Source organism: Notolepis coatsorum, assembly GCF_963971535.1.
Source record: "Notolepis coatsorum genome assembly, chromosome: 7".
NCBI lineage: Eukaryota > Metazoa > Chordata > Actinopteri > Aulopiformes > Paralepididae > Notolepis > Notolepis coatsorum.
In genome coordinates, this window is record NC_140171.1 from 157,629,547 (window position 1) to 157,652,104 (window position 22,558).

Here is a 22,558-nt window from a genome sequence, read left to right on the forward strand (position 1 = left end):
GGCGTCGGCGATTCTCTGCTCCATAAATCACAGGACCAAAAACAAATATAATCCAGCCGCAAAGGGCTATGTAGTCGTCGGGTAGATTAATCCAGTGTACATGTCCACACGGTTCTCGTCTAGGTCTCCTCGGTTGAAAGCGCCATGAAAGCAGCCCAGCCTGGATAAGCACTCTAGCTGATACGAGGAAGCGTTGGTGATGCTGGTCACTGTAGAACTTTAGCCGCACGATACACTATACACAAATAGACTATTACTGACTTAATAGAAATATGTCGCACTCGACGGTATAGCGCCAAACTCTGACAATTCAGTTATTAATTCGCACGCGGTCTCAATGCTCTGATTTGGGGCCAAAACAGGCCATACTTCACCGCACGGAGTATCGTGGGTGAGGCTTCAACTTATTGGGTAACTCTACTTCTGTATTCACCTGCGCCATATTTATATGCACGGCGAACAATCTAGTGCCAACCTCATTTCTGTCTCGTATTCCTGGGCAAGGCCGGGCATGTACAGACATGTCCTGACGGTAGCCTTGAACCTGACTCTGGAGGCATGGCCCTGGCGCCTGTGGACCGCTGTCCAATAGGAGAACGAAACATCATGGTCCGTACTAGGCTAAAGGGATATTCCATGTATATGTACAAGGAATATACAAGGGATATCAAACGATATACAAATACTCTGCAATATATATCAATCAATAAATATATATATTCGGTTTAATCTGATCCTTTGTAACAGTTACTGTCATAGATGTTAAGCATTCTCACATAGATTGAACTGGTCTTACATAATGTGCCATGTATGTGAGCCACCACTAGGGGCAGAGTAGATAAGTGAATGACTGAATTACTGTGTGAGCGAGTGAGCGAGTGAGTGAGCAAGTGAGTGAGTGAGCGAGTGATCGAGTGAGCGAGTGAGTGAGTGAGCGAGTGAGTGAGCGAGTGAGTGAGTGAGTGAGTGAGTGAGTGAGTGAGTGTGTGAGTGAGCGAGTGAGTGACGTTGCCTAGAGGTGCTTTGCATAAAATAAATTCTTATTGGTGATCATTCACTGTGATAATGCATTCCTATTGGTTATCATAGGAATATTATCACCTGCTATATTTTCTATAATGTACTCGAATGTATTACCTCTGTCTATAGTATAGAGTATTCTCATTGTTCAATGACCTCATTGTTCATACTATTTATACCATATATTCTTTATATATTTCATATATACACAGGAGAGGAGCCCTGCCTCTAAAACCACTATGTCTGGAGAGAGAGAGGAGGGGAGCCCTGACTCTAAAACCACTCTGTCTGGAGAGAGAGAGGAGGGGAGCCCTGCCTCTAAAACCACTCTGGAAGATGACCGCCAAACCGAAGCTAAGAGGTAAGACGAGGATCTGTAAATGTCCATGACTGTTGTCCATCTTAGAATTCAGCAATGATGTTATGACGTCATCAGTAGTCAGAGTAACAGTTGGGGCGACAGTGGCTCGGGAGGTAGATTGATTGATTGATTGAAAAGTTTATTAACAGATTGCAGAATGGGTACAGTACAGTACAGCTCAATACATACAATTGTTAAGGGGATGCAGACCAGAGAAAGACTTTCGTCTTGTTTACATCAGGGTCCCCCATTTTCAATTCATCATAACATATATGACATACATGACATACAGATAGACAGTACTGCTACATCTATACATTTATGACATATCAGATTTGCAAATACAGTACTGTTTGTGATACAAAAAGTGTCCAGAAAAAGAGTGTATATACATTTGACGTAGAAACTGTACATTGGAGGAGGTTGGGTGGGTGGGTGGGGGCTGTACATTGGAGGGGGGGGGGGCTGGGTTGGGGTAGGGGGGGGGGACACTGTACACTGTACACTGTACATTGGAATACTGACAAAGCCATACTTGGTAATTTACTGTACAACTGGGTTATGACATTTACAGGGGCCAGTTTCAAATTGCAGTCTCCCGTAGGTGTTCTTTGAGAGTGTTTTTGAAAGTGGGTAGTGATTCACATTCCTTTACAGCTTTGGGTAGGGCGTTCCACATTGATGTGGCATAATTGCGAAATGTGTTTAGTCCCTTGTTCGAGCCGAATCTGGGTTTCACATGATTTGTGGAGCTCCCTCTGGTGTTGTGAGCAGTCGTCCGGTAATCCGGAGGCTCCTGGTTCGATTCCCGCTCCTCCCGGCAGCGTGTGGAAGTGTCCATGAGCAAGAAACCTAACCCCTAATTGCTCCCGATGCTCAGGTTGGCTCCTTGCATGGTTGCCTCCACCGTCGGTGTGTGAATGTGTGAGTGAACGGGTAAAATGTGAATATATATTTCAGTTAGTTAGATAGTAAATTATATTGACCTATTTGTTTACACTGCTTGTGTTGTTTTTACTACCTGTACCCCCCCTCCCCTTCGCCCATGCTGCTATGATGCCTGAATTTCCCCAAGGGGATCAATAAAGGAATATCTTATCTTATCTTAAAATGTGAGCAACAAACTGTAAAGCGCTTTGGATAAAAGCTGCTGTATAAATGCAGCCATTTACCATTTACCAGTTCCGTCTCTGATTGTGATGTCATGACATCATCATGACATCATCATGACATCATAATGACATCATCATTAGTCAGAGTAACAGTTCCGTCTCTGATTGTGTTGAAACCCACTCCATCAGGAGAGACCAGACTCCCCTATACCCAGCTGGTAATGACTTCATCCAGTAGGCTCAGGGTGTGATGATGATGATGATGAGGATGATGCTTATGATGATGATGATGATGATGATGATGATGATGATGATGATGATGATGATGATGATAAAGATGATGATAAAGATGATGATAAAGATGATGATAAAGATGATGATAATAATAATAATATCTTAAATTTATATAGCGCCTAACAGCTAATGGAGGGGAACAGGGAACAACGTAACAACAAAATAATAATCAAAAGGAAAGAAAGAAAGAAAACGAAAGAAAAAGGGGAAATCAGGCAGAGTCATTTACAAATTTTTCTTTCGTTTTCTTTCTTTCTTTCCTTGATGATGATGATGATGATGATGATGACGATGATGATGATGATGATAAAGATGATGATGATGATGATGATGATGATGATGATGATGATGATGATGATGATGATGATGATGATGATGAAGAAGATAAGACAACCCTTCTTGTATAAATATTAGTATGTTCTCTATTGCATCTGTATGTATAGTGTCATGTAAGTCCAGGTGGGCTGGACATCTTGAGAGACTCAAATAAAACTGATCATCATCATCATTATGAATATGGCATGTGTTTAGTGTGTATCTGTGTTCTATCTATCATCATCATCGTTATTATGAATATGATGTGTGTTGTTTAGTGTGTATCTGTGTTCTGTCTATCATCATCATCGTTATTATGAATATGATGTGTGTTGTTTAGTGTGTATCTGTGTTCTATCTATGATCATCATCGTTATTATGAATATGACGTGTGTTTAGTGTGTATCTATGTTCCATCTATGATCATCAGCATTATTAAATATGAATATGATGTGTGTTTAGTGTGTATCTATGTTCTATCTATGATCATCATCATTATTAAATATGAATATGATGTGTGTTTAATGTGTATCTATGTTCTATCTATGATCATTAACATTATTAAATATGAATATGATGTGTGTTTAGTGTGTATCTATGTTCTATCTATGATCATCTGTCTCTGTTCAGGTTCCATCAGGAGAGACCAGTCTCCCCTGTACCCAGCTGTGTGTCCATGAAGAGTGACTGGTCCATGGAGTTACCTATCTACTTCAAAGATGGACACCAGTCACCTGAGAGGTCAGATCTCATGACATATTCAGTCTCTCAGTTCCAGATGTATTTCTATAAGGGACCACTCTCACATCAGTGCTCTGCTTGCTGCACTGTTTACCAGGTCTGTTTTCTGTGTAGCTTAGAGTCTCACACTGTGATGGAATGGCTCAGTCTCAACACTTTCCTCAGATGTTGTTGATATGCTGTATTAGTAGTGTAATATACAGTAATAAACAAGGGGACAGACATGATGGAGCTATAAATACTAGCTGCAGATCGCAGATGACGTTGATAGATTGTTGTAATCCGACGTCCAAAAGATATTGTCGGTGTACGATATGAAAGCAAGATTGTTCTGGGTGAGCAGACTAAAAACAAGTAGGTGTATCACCACTAATTTGCACAAACAGGAGAGACACTGGGCCTCATGTGTCAACCACATGGCCATCTTGGCTCAACATTTTATTTATTTATTTGGCTCAAATGGAGCTGGTAGTGAATTGGGGTCCAGTTCAGAGAATACATTATCCACTCTACAATGAGTGTCTGGAGAGAGAGAGGAGGGCAGCCCTGACTCTAAAACCACTCTGTATGGAGAGAGAGAGGAGGGGAGCCCTGACTCTAAAACCACTCTGTATGGAGAGAGAGAGGAGAGGAGCCCTGCCTCTAAAACCACTCTGTCTGGAGAGAGATAGAGAGGAGGGGAGCCCTGACTCTAAAACCACTCTGTATGGAGAGAGAGAGAGAGAGAGAGAGAGAGAGAGAGAGAGGAGGGGAGCCCTGACTCTAAAACCACTCTGTATGGAGAGAGAGAGGAGGGGAGCCCTGAGTCTAAAACCACTCTGTATGGAGAGAGAGAGAAGGGGAGCCCTGAGTCTAAAACCACTCTGTATGGAGAGAGAGAGGAGGGGAGCCCTGACTCTCTAAAACCAGCCAGACCAAAGCTAAGAGATAAGATGAGGATCTCTAACGGTCCATGACTGTTATCCATCTCAGCAGTGATGTCATGACATCATCATGACATCATCATGACATCATCATTAGTCAGAGTAACAGTTCCGTCTCTGATTGTGTTGAAACCCACTCCATCAGGAGAGACCAGACTCTCCTGTACCCAGCTGGTAATGACTTCATCCAGTAGGCTCAGAGTGTGATGATGATGATGATGATGATGATGATGATGATGATGATGATGAGGATGATGATGATGATGATGATGATGGTGATGATGATGATGATTGTAACTGAGGGGTACAATTCCCTGACTGTATTGATAAGTATGGTATCATTAAACCACTACCGTCTTATGTACTTTAATTACTGGCCATACAGTACATGATATATATAATGATGAACACTTCCCACAATGAATCGGTTCCACACAAAGTTGTAATTAAGTATTTATTGCAGCAAAAGGTACATAATATACTTCTCTATTTTACTTTGAATGCCCTTATAAGGCAAAGGAATGTGCGTAGGCAAATCAATAATGAATGTCCATTCTCTGGTTACGCAGGAGGTAATTATACAACCTGAATCTTAGGGAATTATATCTATGGTACACTAGTAATATATAGCGGGAGATACTGGAAGGGTCCCCCCGGTTGTAAGCCAGCAAGGGTAGAGGATCTGTCGGTAATAGAGTCTGGGTCAACGATGATAAGGAGACTCCGAGTACGGGAGACGGTGCAATAAGATCTTGATCCACAGACGAATACAGCTGTTCTCCGTAGCCTGTAGCTCCACAGGGAAGAAAGCTAGCCTGCCTCAGGCTCTCTGAGGCACAGACTCGACGTGGCTCCTCACAGGGTAAATCCCACACACGTGTGGGCGTCGGTGATTCTCCACTCCATTAATTACAGGACCAAAAGCAAATATAATCCAGCCGTAAAGGGCTATGCAGTCGTCGGGTAGATAATCCAGTGTACATGTCCACACGGTCCTCGTCTAGGGCTCCTCGGGTGAAAGCGCCATGAAAGCAGCCCAGCCTGGATAAGCACTCTAGCTGATACGAGGAAAACGTTGGTGATGCTGGTCACTGTAGAACTTTAGCCGCACGATACACTATACACAAATAGACTATTACTGACTTAATAGAAATATGTCGCACTCGACGGTATAGCGCCAAACTCTGACACTTCAGTTATTAATTCGCACGCGGTCTCAATGCTCTATTTGGGGCCAAACAGGCCATACTTCACCGCACGTCGTATCGTGGGTGAGGCTTCAACTTATTGGGTAACAACACTAAGTTTCTCTAAGTGCTTCTGTATTCACCTGCGCCATATTTATATGCACAGCGAACAATCTAGTGCCAACCTCATTTCTGTCTCGTATTCTTGGGCAAGGCCGGGCATGTACAGACATGTCTTGACGGTGGCTTTGAACCTGACTTTGGAGGCATGGCCTTGGCGCCTGTGGACCGCTGTCCAATAGGAGAATGAAATATTATGGTCTGTACTAGGCTAAAGGGATATTCCGTGTATATGTACAAGGAATATACAAGGGATATCAAACGATATACAAATATTATGCAATATATATCAATCAATAAATATATATATTCGGTTTAATCTGATCCTTTGTAACAGCCGCCTCCTAATTAGTCCCACCTAATTAGCTAAGCAGAGACAGATTAACCGCACTGTCCACTACTCAATGTCTGTTGTGAGGGGTAGGGCAGTTCACAAAGTCATGGGGTCATGGTCGTCATCGATAGTATCGGGGAGCCTTGGCAACTCTATTAGCCTCGCCACGGGTCGGGTGTAGATCCGGCCTTGGACGAGCACTTCGGCTGCTCGGACCTTTCCGTCGGCACCGGTGATCACTTTGCTTACGCGGCCAGCCGGCCACATAGCTCGGGGTAGTGACTGGTCGATAATCATGACGACTGTTCCTTCTGTCAAATTGTCTCTCTCTTTCACCCATTTCTGGCGGGTCTGTAGAGACGGTAGATAGTGGAGTAGGAAGCTGTTCCAAAACTTGTCAGCCAATACTTGACTGTACCTCCACATTCTTCGGCCGTTCGCTTCTTCAGGCCTGTACATTGTCTGTGGTAGCGCGGGGTCCAGCCGCCCCATCAAGAGTGTGTTGGGGGTGACTGGGTCGACATCTGCTACATCACTTGAGACGTAACCGAGGGGCTTTGAGTTCAATACTCCCTCGATCTCCGTGAGGACTGTCATTAGGACTTCTTCCGCCACGGTCTGGGCCCCGAGCACGGCGTACAGGGCTGTCTTTATTGAACGTACTTCTCGTTCCCAAGTTCCACCGAAGTGAGGTGCATTCGGGGGATTAAACTGGAAGTCAATCTGGGATGGAGCGAGGTGGGTCTTAAGTTCTGGGCCCATAGCTTGGAAGCTCTCTCTCAGCTCTCTTTCTCCGCCTTTGAAGTTTGTCCCGTGATCAGACAATAATATAGACGGTTTGCCTTTCCGCGATGTGAATCTTCGGAAGGCCATAAGGAATGAGTCTGTGCTCATGGTTGGAAGGAGTTCTATATGCATCGCTCGGGTGGTCATGCATTTGAATACAATACCCCACCGCTTCTCGGTTCCTCTTCCTTTCTTTACATACAGCGGGCCAAAACAGTCCATACCGGTGGAGTGAAAAGGCTTGTCGCCGAGTCGGAGGCGACAGGGAGGTAGGTCAGCCATCCGGGGTATACTGGGCTGCGCTCGCCATTTACGACAGTCTAGACAGGTTCGCTGGAAGCGCCGCACTGCTTCTCTCCCTTGCAGTATCCAATAACGATGTCTGATCTCCGCGAAGACTCTCTCTGCCCCGGCGTGATGCACATCCTCGTCGTATTTCTTTATGATCAGCTCTGTGACCTTGTGTCGGCTGTTTAAGACTATCGGGTACTTGACGTCATCCGGTAAGTCTGGAGCTCTCCGCAGACGACCACCCACTCTGATGAGACCATGGGCGTCGCTCTCGGGGGCTAGGTGGAGCAATCTGCTGTCTGATGGGACGGGCTTTGCTCCCTGTAGACAGTCTAGCTCATCGGGAAACGAGTCTCTCTGGGCTCGTTGTAGTAGAAGAAGTTCTGCTTCTTCGTAGTCAGCTGCAGTAATGTCAGTAGTGAGCTGAACCTCTGGGTAGTGCCACAGGAATGTCTTTAGCTGCGCACTCTCTAGGGTGAGGGTCTGTGTCGGGGTCTGTGGAGACGAGTGTGTTCAATCCACAGAACATAGATTTCTTGTTTTCGGCCTCCTCTTTACTCGCTTCCCGTGGGGTGGGTGTAGGCCACTCTTCTTCCGGGAGCTTGAGGAACTCTGGCCCGTCACTGTATAGGTTGTGACGGGTGAGGTCATCCAGGGACATTCCCCGGGTGATGACGTCAGCTGGGTTGTGTTTTGTGTCCACATACCTCCAGCTTGCTACTTCTTTTAAATCTTGAATCTCTGTGACTCTGACTCCCACGAAGACCTTGTATCTGCACGAATCAGACCGGATCCATGTGAGTACTGTCGTGGAGTCTGACCACAAGATTGTTCTTTGCACCGGAATGGTGAGTTCACGTTGGATTAACGTGGCGAGTTGCGCTCCTGCTAGGGCTGCGCAGAGCTCTAGATGCGGGATAGATTGTTGCTTGCGTGGGGCTATTCTTGAGCGAGCCAGGATGAAAGCAGTATGTATTTCTCCTCCCTCCTCTCGGGCACGCAAGTAGGCCACTGAACCGTAGGCTACTTCGGAGGCGTCGCTGAAGACGTGCAGGTCCATCTGGCACGTCTCTGGCCTCACTGTGGGTGGGAAGTAGCTGCGGCGTATGTTGACACCTGGGAGTGAGCTGAGTTCCGTCTCCCACTCTCTCCATGTGGATGCAAGGTGTTCGGGTATGGGGTCGTCCCAGCCCTGGTCCTTGTCCCATAACGCTCTTACAATCATCTTTGCCCTGGTGGTGTAAGGTAGAATACATCCCAACGGGTCATATTGTCTGGCGAGTGTTCTGTATACACTCCGTCTGGTGGTCGGTAGTGCAGTCGACCTTCCCTGCTCCTTGGTCAGGGGTGTGTGTTTATAATGGAGCGAGTCTGTTTTGAAGCGCCAGACTAGTCCTAATGTCATTTCTTGGGCTTCTCCTGGGATGGTCGCCATCCAGGTCTCGCTGCTTGCTGCCTTGTCCTCGGGGGAGAGGCTGCGCAATACTTGCGGGTCGCTGCTGGCCCACTGCCTGAGATCAAAGCCGCCTTTGATCAGGGAGGCGCGGAGCTTGAGTAGAAGGGCCTCGGCTTCTTCTGGCGTCGAGACGTTTTGCAGACAGTTGTCCACGTAGAAACTATTTCCTACACTTTGTCGGACCTCTTCATCGGCTGCTGGGTCCTCTGCGACGTGTTTTTGCAGTGCAAACGTAGCACAGCATGGGCTGCATGTGGTTCCGAAAGGGAGGACTTCCCATTGATAGATGGCTGGTTGCTCGTCCCCGATCCTCTCTCTCCATAGGAACCGCAGCAGGGGCTTGTCCTCCTCCACTAGTCTCACCTGCAGGAACATCCCTTTGATGTCGCCGCTGATGGCCACCTTGTCTTGGCGGAAACGTAGTAACACGCCTAGTAGAGAGGGGCCGAGTGTTGGGCCGGGCAGGAGCTCTTTATTCAGATTTTGTGATCCGATCTGGTAGCTGCAGTTGAACACAATACGATCCTTGCCGTTGTGGTGGACTTTGTGGTGCGGCACGTACCATGATTCGGTCGTCTGATCGGCCTCTTTAATGTCAATTTTCTTTATGTGTCCCGCTGTGATTAGCTTGTTAATCTCAGCGCGGTACACAGTCTCTTGAGCGGGGTCTCTGGCTAGGCGCCGCTCTGTGTTCAATAGATACCGCTCCGTCGCTTCTTTTGGGGCGTGGAAGGTAGGCATACCCTCTCGCCTCAGGAGTGGAGTTGCGTATCTCATCACTCCGTTGACTTTGACTCTCTTTGTCCCCTGCTCGAGGAGGGCTATAGCGTAAATGTCTTCCTTGGAACGAATGTCTTTCTTTTCGTTCTTAAAGGGCATTGTCTCTAGTGTCCATAGCCTCTCGACATGCTGTAGGAGGGTGGTGTCTTCTTCTGTCACTCTGGAGTGGAGGCAGCTAGTGGCTGCTGTTCGGTTAAGAGACTTAGCGAGGGGGCCTTGTAGTGTCCATCCTAGGCGGGTCTCGACTGCTGCAGGACAGCCTCTGGGCCCTGTGTGGACCCGGTCAATCGGGACGATGAGGTCTGCATGGTCGGAGCCTATCAGCAGGGTCGGGGTGGCACCGTCTATGAGCGGTATAGGTAGTTGACGCAGGTGCACATATTTATCCATCAGCTTGGCGATGGGGTAGGTGTACTGCGACAGGCCTATTTCTTGGCTGGTGAAAGCGTTAGTAATCCTATACCGTCTCTCTGGCTGCCCGCTTGCTGCGATAGTGAAGGAGACATTCTCGCCCTTTATTGTCTTTAGATCTCTTCTTATTGTCCGAATCGTCATCTGGTTTTCGCTCCCCCGCAGCCCCAGCTGGGCCGCAGCGGACGCGAGGAGAAGGGTCTTCTCTGACCCGTCGTCAAGGACGGCGTAAGTGTCCATAACCTTGTCTTGGTAACTCAATGTTACGCGGACCACCTTTAAGAGCACCCGGGCGCCCCCGCTGCTGGCGGGGTCAATGTACATAACACTTGCCTTTGTGCTGCTTGAGGGTGCAGGCTTTCTTCTGTTACTGTCGTGTAGGACATCTAGGTGGGCTCCGTCACACCGACTACACCTCTTCTTTAAGCGGCAATCGGCTGCCATGTGACTGCGCGCACATCGGTAACAGCGTCGGTTGGACTTTATCCATTGACTCACCTCGTCGGCGGTCATCTTCTTGAACGTGTCACATTGTGACAACCAGTGTTCCTTTTCGCAGTACGGGCACACCATCTTCCACTTCTCTTTCATCGAGGGGGTACTGTGGTTCTTGCTGCTCGGTACTGATTCTGATTGGTGCATGACGGTCACCAATCTGCGGCCATCGTTTGCTCTCCTAGGTCCCTCTCTGGAGCTTGGTGTGCTCCGCATGAACGTATCCAACCGTAGGCTGTTGACTTCTCTCGCCAGGAAGTCGGCTAGGTCTAGGAGGGATGGCTCGGGACCGTTAGGATCACGGTGGTCTCTTTGCCGCCTGAAGCGCTCTTGTCGGGCGGGCGGAAGCTTCTCTAAAATCCTCTCGACATTAGAGTTCGCGTACAGTTCGTGCATACCCTTTTCTCTTTGCGCCCCCAGCATCCCTACCAGGGATTGTACCTTGATAGACAGGTCATCTAGTGAGCGGTTGTCTGTGGCTGGGGGTAGGCGGTCAATATGCCTTATCTCTTGTATTACGTAGTCCCATATGCGTCCATATCTTTGGTCGAGTGCTGCTAGAGCCGCGGTGTATGGGGTAGTAGAGGTGGCATAGGCCAGCGCTATATCAGGGTCGCTTGATCGGGTAGGGGAGGGTGCCCTTGACCCTTGTCTTGACGAGGCCCTGGAACCCCGTGCGGAGGGAGGGGGTGTTGCCCTGGTGATCAGCTGCTCCATTATCTGCGCTTGTAATCGGTCGCGCTCGGCTTCGCGCTTGGTGAGAGCGAGGTCACGCTCTGCTTCTCTTTGGGCACCGGCAGCGGCGCGCTGGGCTTCGGCGGCGGCGCGCTGGGCTTCGGCCCGGTCCCTTCCAATATTCTCTTCCGTCTGAAGGCGTCTAATCTCTAGACGTATACGATCTTCATCGCTCCGTTGCTGCGCTTGAAGGCGTTCTCTTTCCATGGAAGAATGTTCGCGCTCACTAAGCGTCTGTGCTTGGAGTCGATCGCGCTCTGTTGAGGCTGCCAGGCTGGCGAGGAATGCCTGTGCCAGCATCTTGTCCGCCTCGCTGGGGGAAGACGCTGGTTGGGGTGATCCGCCCCTGGTAGTACTCGTTGGAGATCCGTTCTCCTGTGGCGAGTCCTGGAGATCCATCTCCGGGGTGCTCGCCTCTTCTTGTAGCGGGTCGAGTTCCATCCCTGGAGGGCTGTCTTTATCCTGGAGCTCTCCGGGGACTACTTCTTCGGTCTTGGCGGGGGGTAAAGTCATGTCAGGTCCCTCCTGGTCCCCACCGTGAGCTTGGTCAGTTACGTTAGAACCCACTAGGGCCTCTATTGGCGGGGTAGCCTGGTCGATAGGGTCGGACATAATTTTACTATCTACTTTTTCCGCATTTACCGTCTGTAGAAAGCTAGGTAGTATATTGGCAACGTAATCCTCTAAGTACTGAGGTGTCTGCCGTCTACGCTGCGGGCGATCTATTTTAGGAGAACCGTTTTGTGGAGTGTTCATCATTGGCCATGTCAATATTAATACCACTATATTAATATTACACTAGTTACCCATCCGGCTCGAAGGACCAATTGTAACTGAGGGGTACAATTCCCTGACTGTATTGATAAGTATGGTATCATTAAACCACTACCGTCTTATGTACTTTAATTACTGGCCATACAGTACATGATATATATAATGATGAACACTTCCCACAATGAATCGGTTCCACACAAAGTTGTAATTAAGTATTTATTGCAGCAAAAGGTACATAATATACTTCTCTATTTTACTTTGAATGCGCTTATAAGGCAAAGGAATGTGCGTAGGCAAATCAATAATGAATGTCCATTCTCTGGTTACGCAGGAGGTAATTATACAACCTGAATCTTAGGGAATTATATCTATGGTACACTAGTAATATATAGCGGGAGATACTGGAAGGGTCCCCCCGGTTGTAAGCCAGCAAGGGTAGAGGATCTGTCGGTAATAGAGTCTGGGTCAACGATGATAAGGAGACTCCGAGTACGGGAGACGGTGCAATAAGATCTTGATCCACAGACGAATACAGCTGTTCTCCGTAGCCTGTAGCTCCACAGGGAAGAAAGCTAGCCTGCCTCAGGCTCTCTGAGGCGCAGACTCGACGTGGCTCCTCACAGGGTAAATCCCACACACGTGTGGGCGTCGGCGATTCTCCACTCCATTAATTACAGGACCAAAAGCAAATATAATCCAGCCGTAAAGGGCTATGCAGTCGTCGGGTAGATAATCCAGTGTACATGTCCACACGGTCCTCGTCTAGGGCTCCTCGGGTGAAAGCGCCATGAAAGCAGCCCAGCCTGGATAAGCACTCTAGCTGATACGAGGAAAACGTTGGTGATGCTGGTCACTGTAGAACTTTAGCCGCACGATACACTATACACAAATAGACTATTACTGACTTAATAGAAATATGTCGCACTCGACGGTATAGCGCCAAACTCTGACACTTCAGTTATTAATTCGCACGCGGTCTCAATGCTCTATTTGGGGCCAAACAGGCCATACTTCACTGCACGTCGTATCGTGGGTGAGGCTTCAACTTATTGGGTAACAACACTAAGTTTCTCTAAGTGCTTCTGTATTCACCTGCGCCATATTTATATGCACGGCGAACAATCTAGTGCCAACCTCATTTCTGTCTCGTATTCTTGGGCAAGGCCGGGCATGTACAGACATGTCTTGACGGTGGCTTTGAACCTGACTTTGGAGGCATGGCCTTGGCGCCTGTGGACCGCTGTCCAATAGGAGAATGAAATATTATGGTCTGTACTAGGCTAAAGGGATATTCTGTGTATATGTACAAGGAATATACAAGGGATATCAAACGATATACAAATATTATGCAATATATATCAATCAATAAATATATATATTCGGTTTAATCTGATCCTTTGTAACAATGATGATGATGATGATGATGATGATGATGATGATGATGATGATGATGATGATGATGATGATGATGATGATGATGATGATGATGATGATACGACACAACCCTTCTTGTATAAATATTAGTATGTTCTCTATTGCATCTGTATGTATAGTGTCATGTAAGTCCAGGTGGGCTGACCATCTTGAGAGACTCAAATAAAACTGATCATCATCATCATTATTATGAATATGACGTGTGTTTAGTGTGTATCTGTGTTCTGTGTTCTGTCTATGATCATCATCATTATTATGAATATGATGTGTGTTGTTTAGTGTGTATCTGTGTTCTATCTATGATCATCATCGTTATTATGAATATGACGTGTGTTTAGTGTGTATCTATGTTCCATCTATGATCATCATCATTATTAAATATGAATATGATGTGTGTTTAATGTGTATCTATGTTCTATCTATGATCATCATCATTATTAAATATGAATATGATGTGTGTTTAATGTGTATCTATGTTCCATCTATGATCATTAACATTATTAAATATGAATATGATGTGTGTTTAATGTGTATCTATGTTCCATCTATGATCATTAACATTATTATTTTTTTATTTTTTTTGATATTTAGAGTTTTTATTTTTCACAAACAAGACAATACATACATGACAAGACAAGACAAGAAATTATAATAATAATAATAACAAGGGGCAAGGGGGGGGGGGTTGCAGAGCGTTACAAAGGTTCAGTACACAGTGATCTAATAAAGTTCAGGGGACCTTGAAGGCCATCGGGCCTATCACTCTCTTGAAGAGACAGAGCAGCCTGTTCCATCGATAGCAAGTCCATGAAGTCCTTGCGCCAGTTCTCCAAACTGAAGCAGTTCGGTTTGCGTTCTTTCCAGTTCATTAAAATAATCCGTTTGCATGCTAGAAAAGCCAGTGCTACAATATTATTTACAATCCTTGCTTGAGCAGTGTCCATTTTTACACCCAATATACACATTATAGGGCAAGGATTAATGTCAATTTGGAGAGTAACTGACAGGTCCTCAGCAATGTCCAACCAAAATGTCCTAACAAGCGGGCAGTGCCACAGCAAGTGCATGAGCGTACCCTCTACTCCACACCCATGCCAGCACAATTTGGGTAGGGTGTGATTCATTTTATTCAATGTACAGGGTGTTATATAGGCCCTGTGTAGTATCTTTAATTGTATAATTTTATATCTAACACATTTTGATATTTTAGTACTATTCCTAAGTGCTGCTTCCCATTGTGTTTCAGATATGGGTATACCCATGTCTCGCTCCCATTGGACTTTAGTTTGGGTATTGGTATCAGGGGTGGTTGAACATGATAGTTTATACATTGCAGAAACAATGCCTTTCCTGCCTGTAATTCCCCTTAATGTCTCTTCCAAGACTCTGTTTGTTCCTATAGCTATGCCTTTAGACAACAATGATTTAATAACTGATTGTATTTGTAAATAAGATACAAATTCTGTGTCTTTCAGCCCAAACTGTGTTTTAAGTTCATTAAAAGGTATCATATTTCCCCTTTCGATCACTTGGCCCACCTGTGTTATATTATGTTGTTGCCATACATTATTTTTAAGGATTTTACCTCCTGCAGAGAGCAACAGGTTTTTCCATAATGGACATGATGGTAAGGAATATCCACTAAAGGTCAGGCGTTTATGTAAGATTTTCACTATTTCACATGAAAATTCTAAAAGCGGATTGTCCAGTCTGGGAGTGATTTTTGGGTTATACCACAACATTGAAAGAGATAGATCTTTGTTATGTTCTTCTATAATTTGTTCTTCAAATGTGTAATTTCAGACCTTTGAGTATTTTAAATAATGATTATAAGTTGTTTGCGAAGGTCCTTGCAGGGCGATTGGAAAATGTTATAGCCTCATTGATTCATATTGATCAGGCTGGCTTTGTACAGGGTCGTCTAGCTTCAAACAACATGAGGAGGCTAATGCATGTTATGTCAAGGGCGGGGACCTCCCATCATCCAGCGATGGCAATATCGCTGGATGCTGAGAAAGCCTTTGATCGAGTGGAGTGGAAATATCTGTTTTATGTTCTCATGAACTGGATAAAGGCACTTTACCATGAACCGGTTACTTCAGTCAGAACAAATGGTATAAGGTCTGATCCATTCCATCTCTATCGATCTATGACCTCTGCCAGTGGGTCTTGAACTTCCTGACTGGCAGACCCCAGGTGGTGAGAGCAGGCAACTGCACCTCCTCATCCATCACCCTCAACATAGGGGCCCCCCAGGGCTGTGTTCTGAGTCCCCTCCTCTACTCCCTGTACACACACGACTGTGTGGCTCAGCGGAGTAGCAATACAATCATCAAATTTGCTGACGACACAGTGGTGGTGGGCCTGATCTCTGCCAACGACGAGAGGGCCTACCTGGAAGAGGTCAAGGTCCTGGCGGGATGGTGCCAGGAAAACAGCCTCTCCCTGAACGTCAGCAAAACAAAGGAGATGATTGTGGACTTCAGGAGGTCGGGGGTCAAGGACTACAGCCCCCTCAGCATCGACGGGGCACCGGTTGAGAGAGTCAACAGCTTTAAGTACCTCGGAGCCTACATATCCGAGGACTTGACATGGACCACACACATTGACAGTGTTGTGAAGAAGGCACGACAACGCCTCTACTTCCTCAGGCGCCTAAGGAAGTTCCAAGTCAGTCAGAAGATCCTTAAGAACTTCTACTCATGTACAATAGAGAGCATCTTGACCGGCAACATCACCTCCTGGTTTGGGAATAGCACTGCACAAGACCGAAGCAGACTACAAAGAGTGACACGTTCAGCCGAACGCACAATTGGAGGGGGGCTCCCCACCCTCCAGAACATCTACAACAAGCGTTGCAAGCGCAAGGCTAAGAGAATCATTAAAGACTCCAGTCACCCGAACAACTGCCTCTTTGAACTGCTGCGGTCAGGCAAGCGATACCGGAGTCTCAAGGCGAGCACAGAAAGACTCAGAAGAAGCTTCTATCCCCAGGCCATCAGGCTGCTATACGAACAATGAATGAACACTACACAACAACAACCACCAAACGCACATAGCACACACATCCACACGCACACACTCACTTTAAACAAACACACTGTAGCACCCACTCCACACACTTTATAGCACACACCCACTTTAAACAAACACACTGTAGCACCCACTCCCCACACTTTATATTTATTGATGAAGGATTGCACTACAACTCGTACACCTTACTGTAAATTGTACCTAAAATTGTACCTCATCCCATTTCTGCTTTGCACTAGATAGTACTGTACATTAGTACACTGCATAGTATTGTATATTATATGGTAACTCAGAACATTGTACATATGTCTATACCGAACACTGTGACCTCATTTTTCTTCTTCTAAATTACATGCTATATTATGTTATTTGATACTATCTTGTCTAGCACAGTCTCTGGAGCGTAACAGTAAGAAGCATTTTGTATGAAAGTATTCTGTACTTCTGTATGACAACTATTAAAGAACTTGAACTTGAACTTGATCTACCCGCCAAGGATGTCCGGTTTCACCGCACATTTTTATTCTTTCCCTCGAACCACTTGCCTGTGCTATACGTGCTCATAAGGAAATCAGTGGTATTCGTATTGGTAGTTGTGAGTATAAGGCCAGCCTGTTTGCTGATGACATATTATTAACACTAACAAATCCTAGCCATTCCATCTCTCAAGTGCTAAAGCTTATAGATACATTTGGTAAATGTTTGGGCTATAAAGTGAACTATAGTAAAAGTGAAGCTATTCCACTTAACAACCTAACTTTTCAATCACATCTGGGTTCTGCTCCTTTCAATTGGAAGCCAAAAGGAATTAAATACCTGGGAATTAAAATCCGATCTCCCATTGAAAAAATTGTTGAGTTAAATACATCTGACCTTTTAAAGAATATAAAGGAGGACATCAAAAGATGGACAGTCTTGCCTTTATCCCTATGGGGCAGATCTGATATTATAAAAATGAATTTGTTACCAAGACTAGCTTTTTTGATGTCCTCTATACCAGCGGTTCTCAACAGGGGTTCCCCGGCACACAGGGGTTCCGCGGAGAGCTGCCAGGGGTTCCGCGAGATGCCTGGCAATGTTCTTTAAAAATATAGAATGACAACAGTCTTATTTTGAAAATCCTATAGCGGGTCTCATTTCTGCCCACGCGCAGCTCCAGCTAAATAACTAGGCTCCGAAAGCTAGCAACATTTAGGTCATTATGATACTCTTATTTTGAAACTCTGTGGTGTCGTGACTCATATCCGCTCTACAGCACACAGCCAATAAGGATGCATCTCAACACAGCAGCAGGCTGAGCAGTGAGCTTAGCGTCTCTCAGCTCAGCAGTAGTAGCGTACTCTGGATCTGGAACGCGGACATTGAAACACAGCAAGGATAGTGTTTTTGCGACCCAAAACAAATCCCTGCTGTTTTATTCCGCAACGGGTCAAATGCATATAACATGCTTTGCAATCCTTGCCATTCCTTTGTGGCCACGTTGTGTTTAAGACCGGAATTAATGTCCCTTTAGCATAAGCTAACAACAAGCCCTGTTCAGAGCGACAGAGAACAGCAGGGTGGGGACTTGGAAGGAGGACTGGGAAGGAGGGGGGGGGGGGGGGGGGGCATTCTCCCTCTATGTGTGTGCGTTTGAAAAGATATGATGAAGTCAGAATACTATATTATATTGATAGTAAATGTACTGAGGGTGGACAGACATATTATGTTGATATTTAAACATAAAAAATACAATACATAATAAATGTATCCATGATCATCATGCAACATAAAACAATTGCAGGAACGGTTTGGGAGAGGAAGGTGTTTTAGGTTGAGTGTTCCAAAAAATGTACTTAAAGTTTAAAGCTCAATATATCAAAACGTGGCACTTTATAGTGAACAGGCACTTTAGTGAATCCAAATAATTTTTTGGATTACAGAAAATTATCCCTAAAGTGCTATCTGATGCAGCTGCACTGTTTTCCATGAAAATACCATATTTGGATAAGTTTGACCATTTCAAAAAATCTGAAAATCATTAAGTCACTCTGGATAAAAAAATACTTTACAGACAACATTGAGACAAAGCTTCCTGACACATCTCCATCCAAACTCTTGGAAGAACTCATTGAAATCTCATCTGATACCACCTGGAGAGCTAGTTTCAGAGTGTGGTGCTGAGTACCAAGTATCTCATGATGCTGCAGTTAAGGTGTTGATACCATTCAGCCCCACATATCTGTGTGAAGCTGGCTTTTCATCCATGACAGCTCTGAAAACAAAATATAGGGCCAAGTTGAGCCTTGATGATGACATGCGTGTTGCCTTGTCAAAGATCTCCCCACGTATTGACCGTATTATTAGCCAGCAGCAGCGGACCTCGCATTGAGCTAGAAATGTCCACTGAGTGAACGAGTGCTTATTTTCTGTATTTATTTATATTTTTTGAGAAATGGTAACTTGGTGATCCTTTTCTGTATTTAAAAAAAATACATGATTTTCTGTTTTTGAGAAATTGTCAAACTTATCCAAATATGCTATTTTTATGGAGAACAGTGCAGCTGCAACAGATAGCACTTTAGTGATCCTTTTCTGTATTAAAAAAAAATACATGATTTTCAGTTTTTTCTTAAATAAACATTATTTTGAAAGCAAGCACTTTTGTCATCAGATTCAGACAACTTTATTGATCCCGCGTGGGGCAATTCATATTTGCAGATTCACCAACAAGCAACAAAGACAAACAAACAACAAAACATCTCAACGACAGCACGGCAAATAAAGAATCATTGTATCATCATTGTAGCAAAAAAGACAGGACCGAAAAAGTCTTTATCGTATGTAGGGGTGCCCTGGAATATTTTATTGAACACAGGGGTGCCTTGGCAGCAGAAAGGTTGAGAACCCCTGCTCTATACCGTTAAAGTTCCCTCCTAGTTGGTTCAAAGAAATAAATAAATAATTTTCTGGCTCTATGTTCCATCTATGATCATTAACATTATTAAATATGAATATGATGTGTGTTTAATGTGTATCTATGATCATCATCATTATTAAATATGAATATGATGTGTGTTTAATGTGTATCTATGTTTTATCTATGATCAATAACATTATTAAATATGAATATGATGTGCTTAGTGTGTATCTATGTTCTATCTATGATCATCTGTCTCTGTTCAGGTTCCAGAGACCAGTCTCCCCTGTACCCAGCTGTGTGTCCATGAAGAGTGACAATTCCATGGATATACCTATCTACTTCAAAGATGGACACCAGTTACCTGAGAGGTCAGATCTCATGACATATTCAGTCTCTCAGTTCCAGATTGTCATAGTCACAGCACGAGCATACTTCACTCCCCCTCCTTTTCCCCTCACGTTCACCACACACTCCTCTTCATCCCCCTCTCCATCCACCACGCACTCCTCCTCATCCTCTCTTACTCCATTCACCCCTCCATTCACCCTTATACGACCAGCATCAGTTCACTTCATGTCACCTAGCCCAGCTGCACCTCATCCCCCTGATTCACACGCTGTCAGGCACCTCACTCCTCACAGCTGTATCCTATTCCCCGTTGACGAGGTGCCTACTTCTACCCCACGACGCTGACCAGAAGTCGTTGTGGTGTTAAACACCACAACCCAGGTACGACGTCTCTGCCTAAAGCTCTGCTGAAACCTACCCTTGTATTGCCTTGCTCTAACCCGTTTCTCCTGTGCCCCAGGACCACCGTTCCTGTGCGCCGTCCTGCCTCGTCCGCTCCCTGTTCCCGGTCGGCCCTGGTCGCAAGTCGCCCTGGACTTTGTCACCGGCCTTCCCCTCTCACACGGTAACACAGCCATCCTCACTATTGTTGACAGTTTCTCGAAGGCTGTGCACTTTGTTGCTCTCCCCAAACTCCCCTCTGCTGCAGAAACCGCAGACCTGATGGTGCTCCACGTCTTCTGCCTCCACGGGATCCCGGCGGACATCGTCTCCGACAGGGGCCCTCAATTCATCTCCCAGGTCTGGAGGGCTTTCCGTCGGGCCCTGGGGGCCACGGTCAGCCTCTCCTCCGGGTTCCACCCGCAGACCAACGGCCAGTCGGAGCGGGCCAATCAGGACCTGGGATCCGCCATCCGCTGCGTGACAGCCCGGGACCCTTCCGGCTGGAGCACCTTCCTGCCGTGGGTCGAATATGAATCCTCTTTGGGCTACCAACCCCCGCTGTTCCCTGCCCAGGAGGAGGAGATCGCCGTGCCGTCGGTGCAGGACCATCTCCGCCGCTGCAGGAGAATTTGGGAGGGGACGAGGGCTGCGCTTCTCCGCACTACGGACCAGAACCGTCGCTTCGCCGACCGCCACCGGACCCCGGCCCCCGACTATAAACCAGGTCAGATGGTATGGCTCTCGTCTGGGGACCTGCCACTCAAATCCGTCTCACGAAAACTGACCCCCCGTTTCGTGGGACCCTACAAGATCCTGTCCCTCATTAATCCCTCTGTCGTCAGGCTCCAGCTCCCCTCCCATATGCGCATTCACCCCTCCTTCCATGTCTCCCAGCTCAAACCGGTGGCCTCCAGTCCCATGTCTCCCCCTGCTCCAGAGCCTCCTCCTCCGCTGGTTATAGACGACCACCCGGCCTACGTGGTCCGGGAGTTGCTGGACGTGCGGCGCCGCGGCTTCCAGTACCTGGTCGACTGGGGGGCTACGGCCCGGAGGAGCGGAGCTGGATCTCCCGGCAGATGATCCTGGACCCGGACCTCATCCGGGATTTCCATCGGGCCCACCCTGACAAGCCTGGGCCGCCGGGAGGCGCCCGTAGAGGGGGGGGGTCCTGTCATAGTCACAGCACGAGCATACTTCACTCCCCCTCCTTTTCCCCTCACGTTCACCACACACTCCTCTGGCGAGATACAACGTAAGGAGGACAGTAATAGAAGCAAAACGGCACTACAGGAATAAAATTGAACTTCAGTTTGAACAGGCTGACTCCAGAGCTATGTGGCAGGGCCTCAAAACGATGACAGATTACAAAGGCACCTCCCTCAAACTGAACAGTAACATCTCCTTAGCAAATTATCTCAATACTTTCTATGCAAGGTTTGAGGCTGGGAATAACAACACCAGCCTACAAGCCACGGCAATGGAGGGGGGGGGGGTCTGCTGATGGAGACTCAGTGTTCAGGGTAACAGAGCATGAGGTGAGGAGGACCTTTAAAAAAGTGAATATCAGGAAGGCAGCAGGACCGGACGGCATCCCCGGCCGCATCCTAAAAGTCTGTGCCGACCAACTGGCCCCGGTATTCACTGACATATTTAACCTGTCCTTGGAACAGGCTGTCATCCCCACCTGCCTGAAGAAGTCCACTATCATCCCTGTACCTAAAAAATCCAAGCCTGCTTGCCTCAACGACTACCGCCCTGTAGCTCTCACCTCCATAGCCATGAAGTGCTTTGAGAAGCTAGTAAAGGGCTACATCTGCTCCTCCCTCCCCATCAACCTGGACCGCCTGCAATTTGCATACCGCACCAACAGGTCCACGGAGGACGCCATAGCCCATGTGCTGCACACAGCAGCATCACACCTGGACAAGAGGCAGGGGAACTATGTGAGAATGCTATTCATCGACTACAGCTCAGCATTCAATACCATAGTCCCCTCCAAACTCATAGCCAAGCTCAGGGACCTGGGCTTGAACTATGACCTCTGCCAGTGGGTCTTGGACTTCCTGACGGGCAGACCCCAGGTGGTGAGAGCAGGCAACTGCACCTCCTCATCCATCACCCTCAACATAGGGGCCCCCCAGGGCTGTGTTCTGAGTCCCCTCCTCTACTCCCTGTACACACATGACTGTGTGGCTCAGCGGAACAACAACACAATTATCAAATTTGCTGACGACACAGTAGTGGTGGGCCTGATCTCTGCAAACATCAGCAAAACAAAGGAGATGATTGTGGACTTTAGGAGGTCGGGGGTCAGAGACTACA

General features: G+C 46.6%; 1 protein-coding gene across 1 annotated transcript in view; it reads left to right on the top strand.

Annotated features, from left to right (window-relative positions):
* The window catches only part of LOC311231821 (uncharacterized protein), a gene marked incomplete at its 3' end in the record, with an annotated part of 41,309 nt that overhangs the window by 16,050 nt on the left and 2,701 nt on the right, over nucleotides 1–22,558 (top strand). Inside the window, exons 2-5 of the mRNA XM_084318443.1 lie at nucleotides 1,233–1,381; nucleotides 3,733–3,843; nucleotides 19,768–19,872; nucleotides 20,313–20,417. Coding sequence (XP_084174569.1) covers nucleotides 1,260–1,381; nucleotides 3,733–3,843; nucleotides 19,768–19,872; nucleotides 20,313–20,417 — 443 coding nt within the window. The 5' untranslated portion in view covers nucleotides 1,233–1,259. The remainder of the gene's footprint in view (nucleotides 1–1,232; nucleotides 1,382–3,732; nucleotides 3,844–19,767; nucleotides 19,873–20,312; nucleotides 20,418–22,558) is intronic.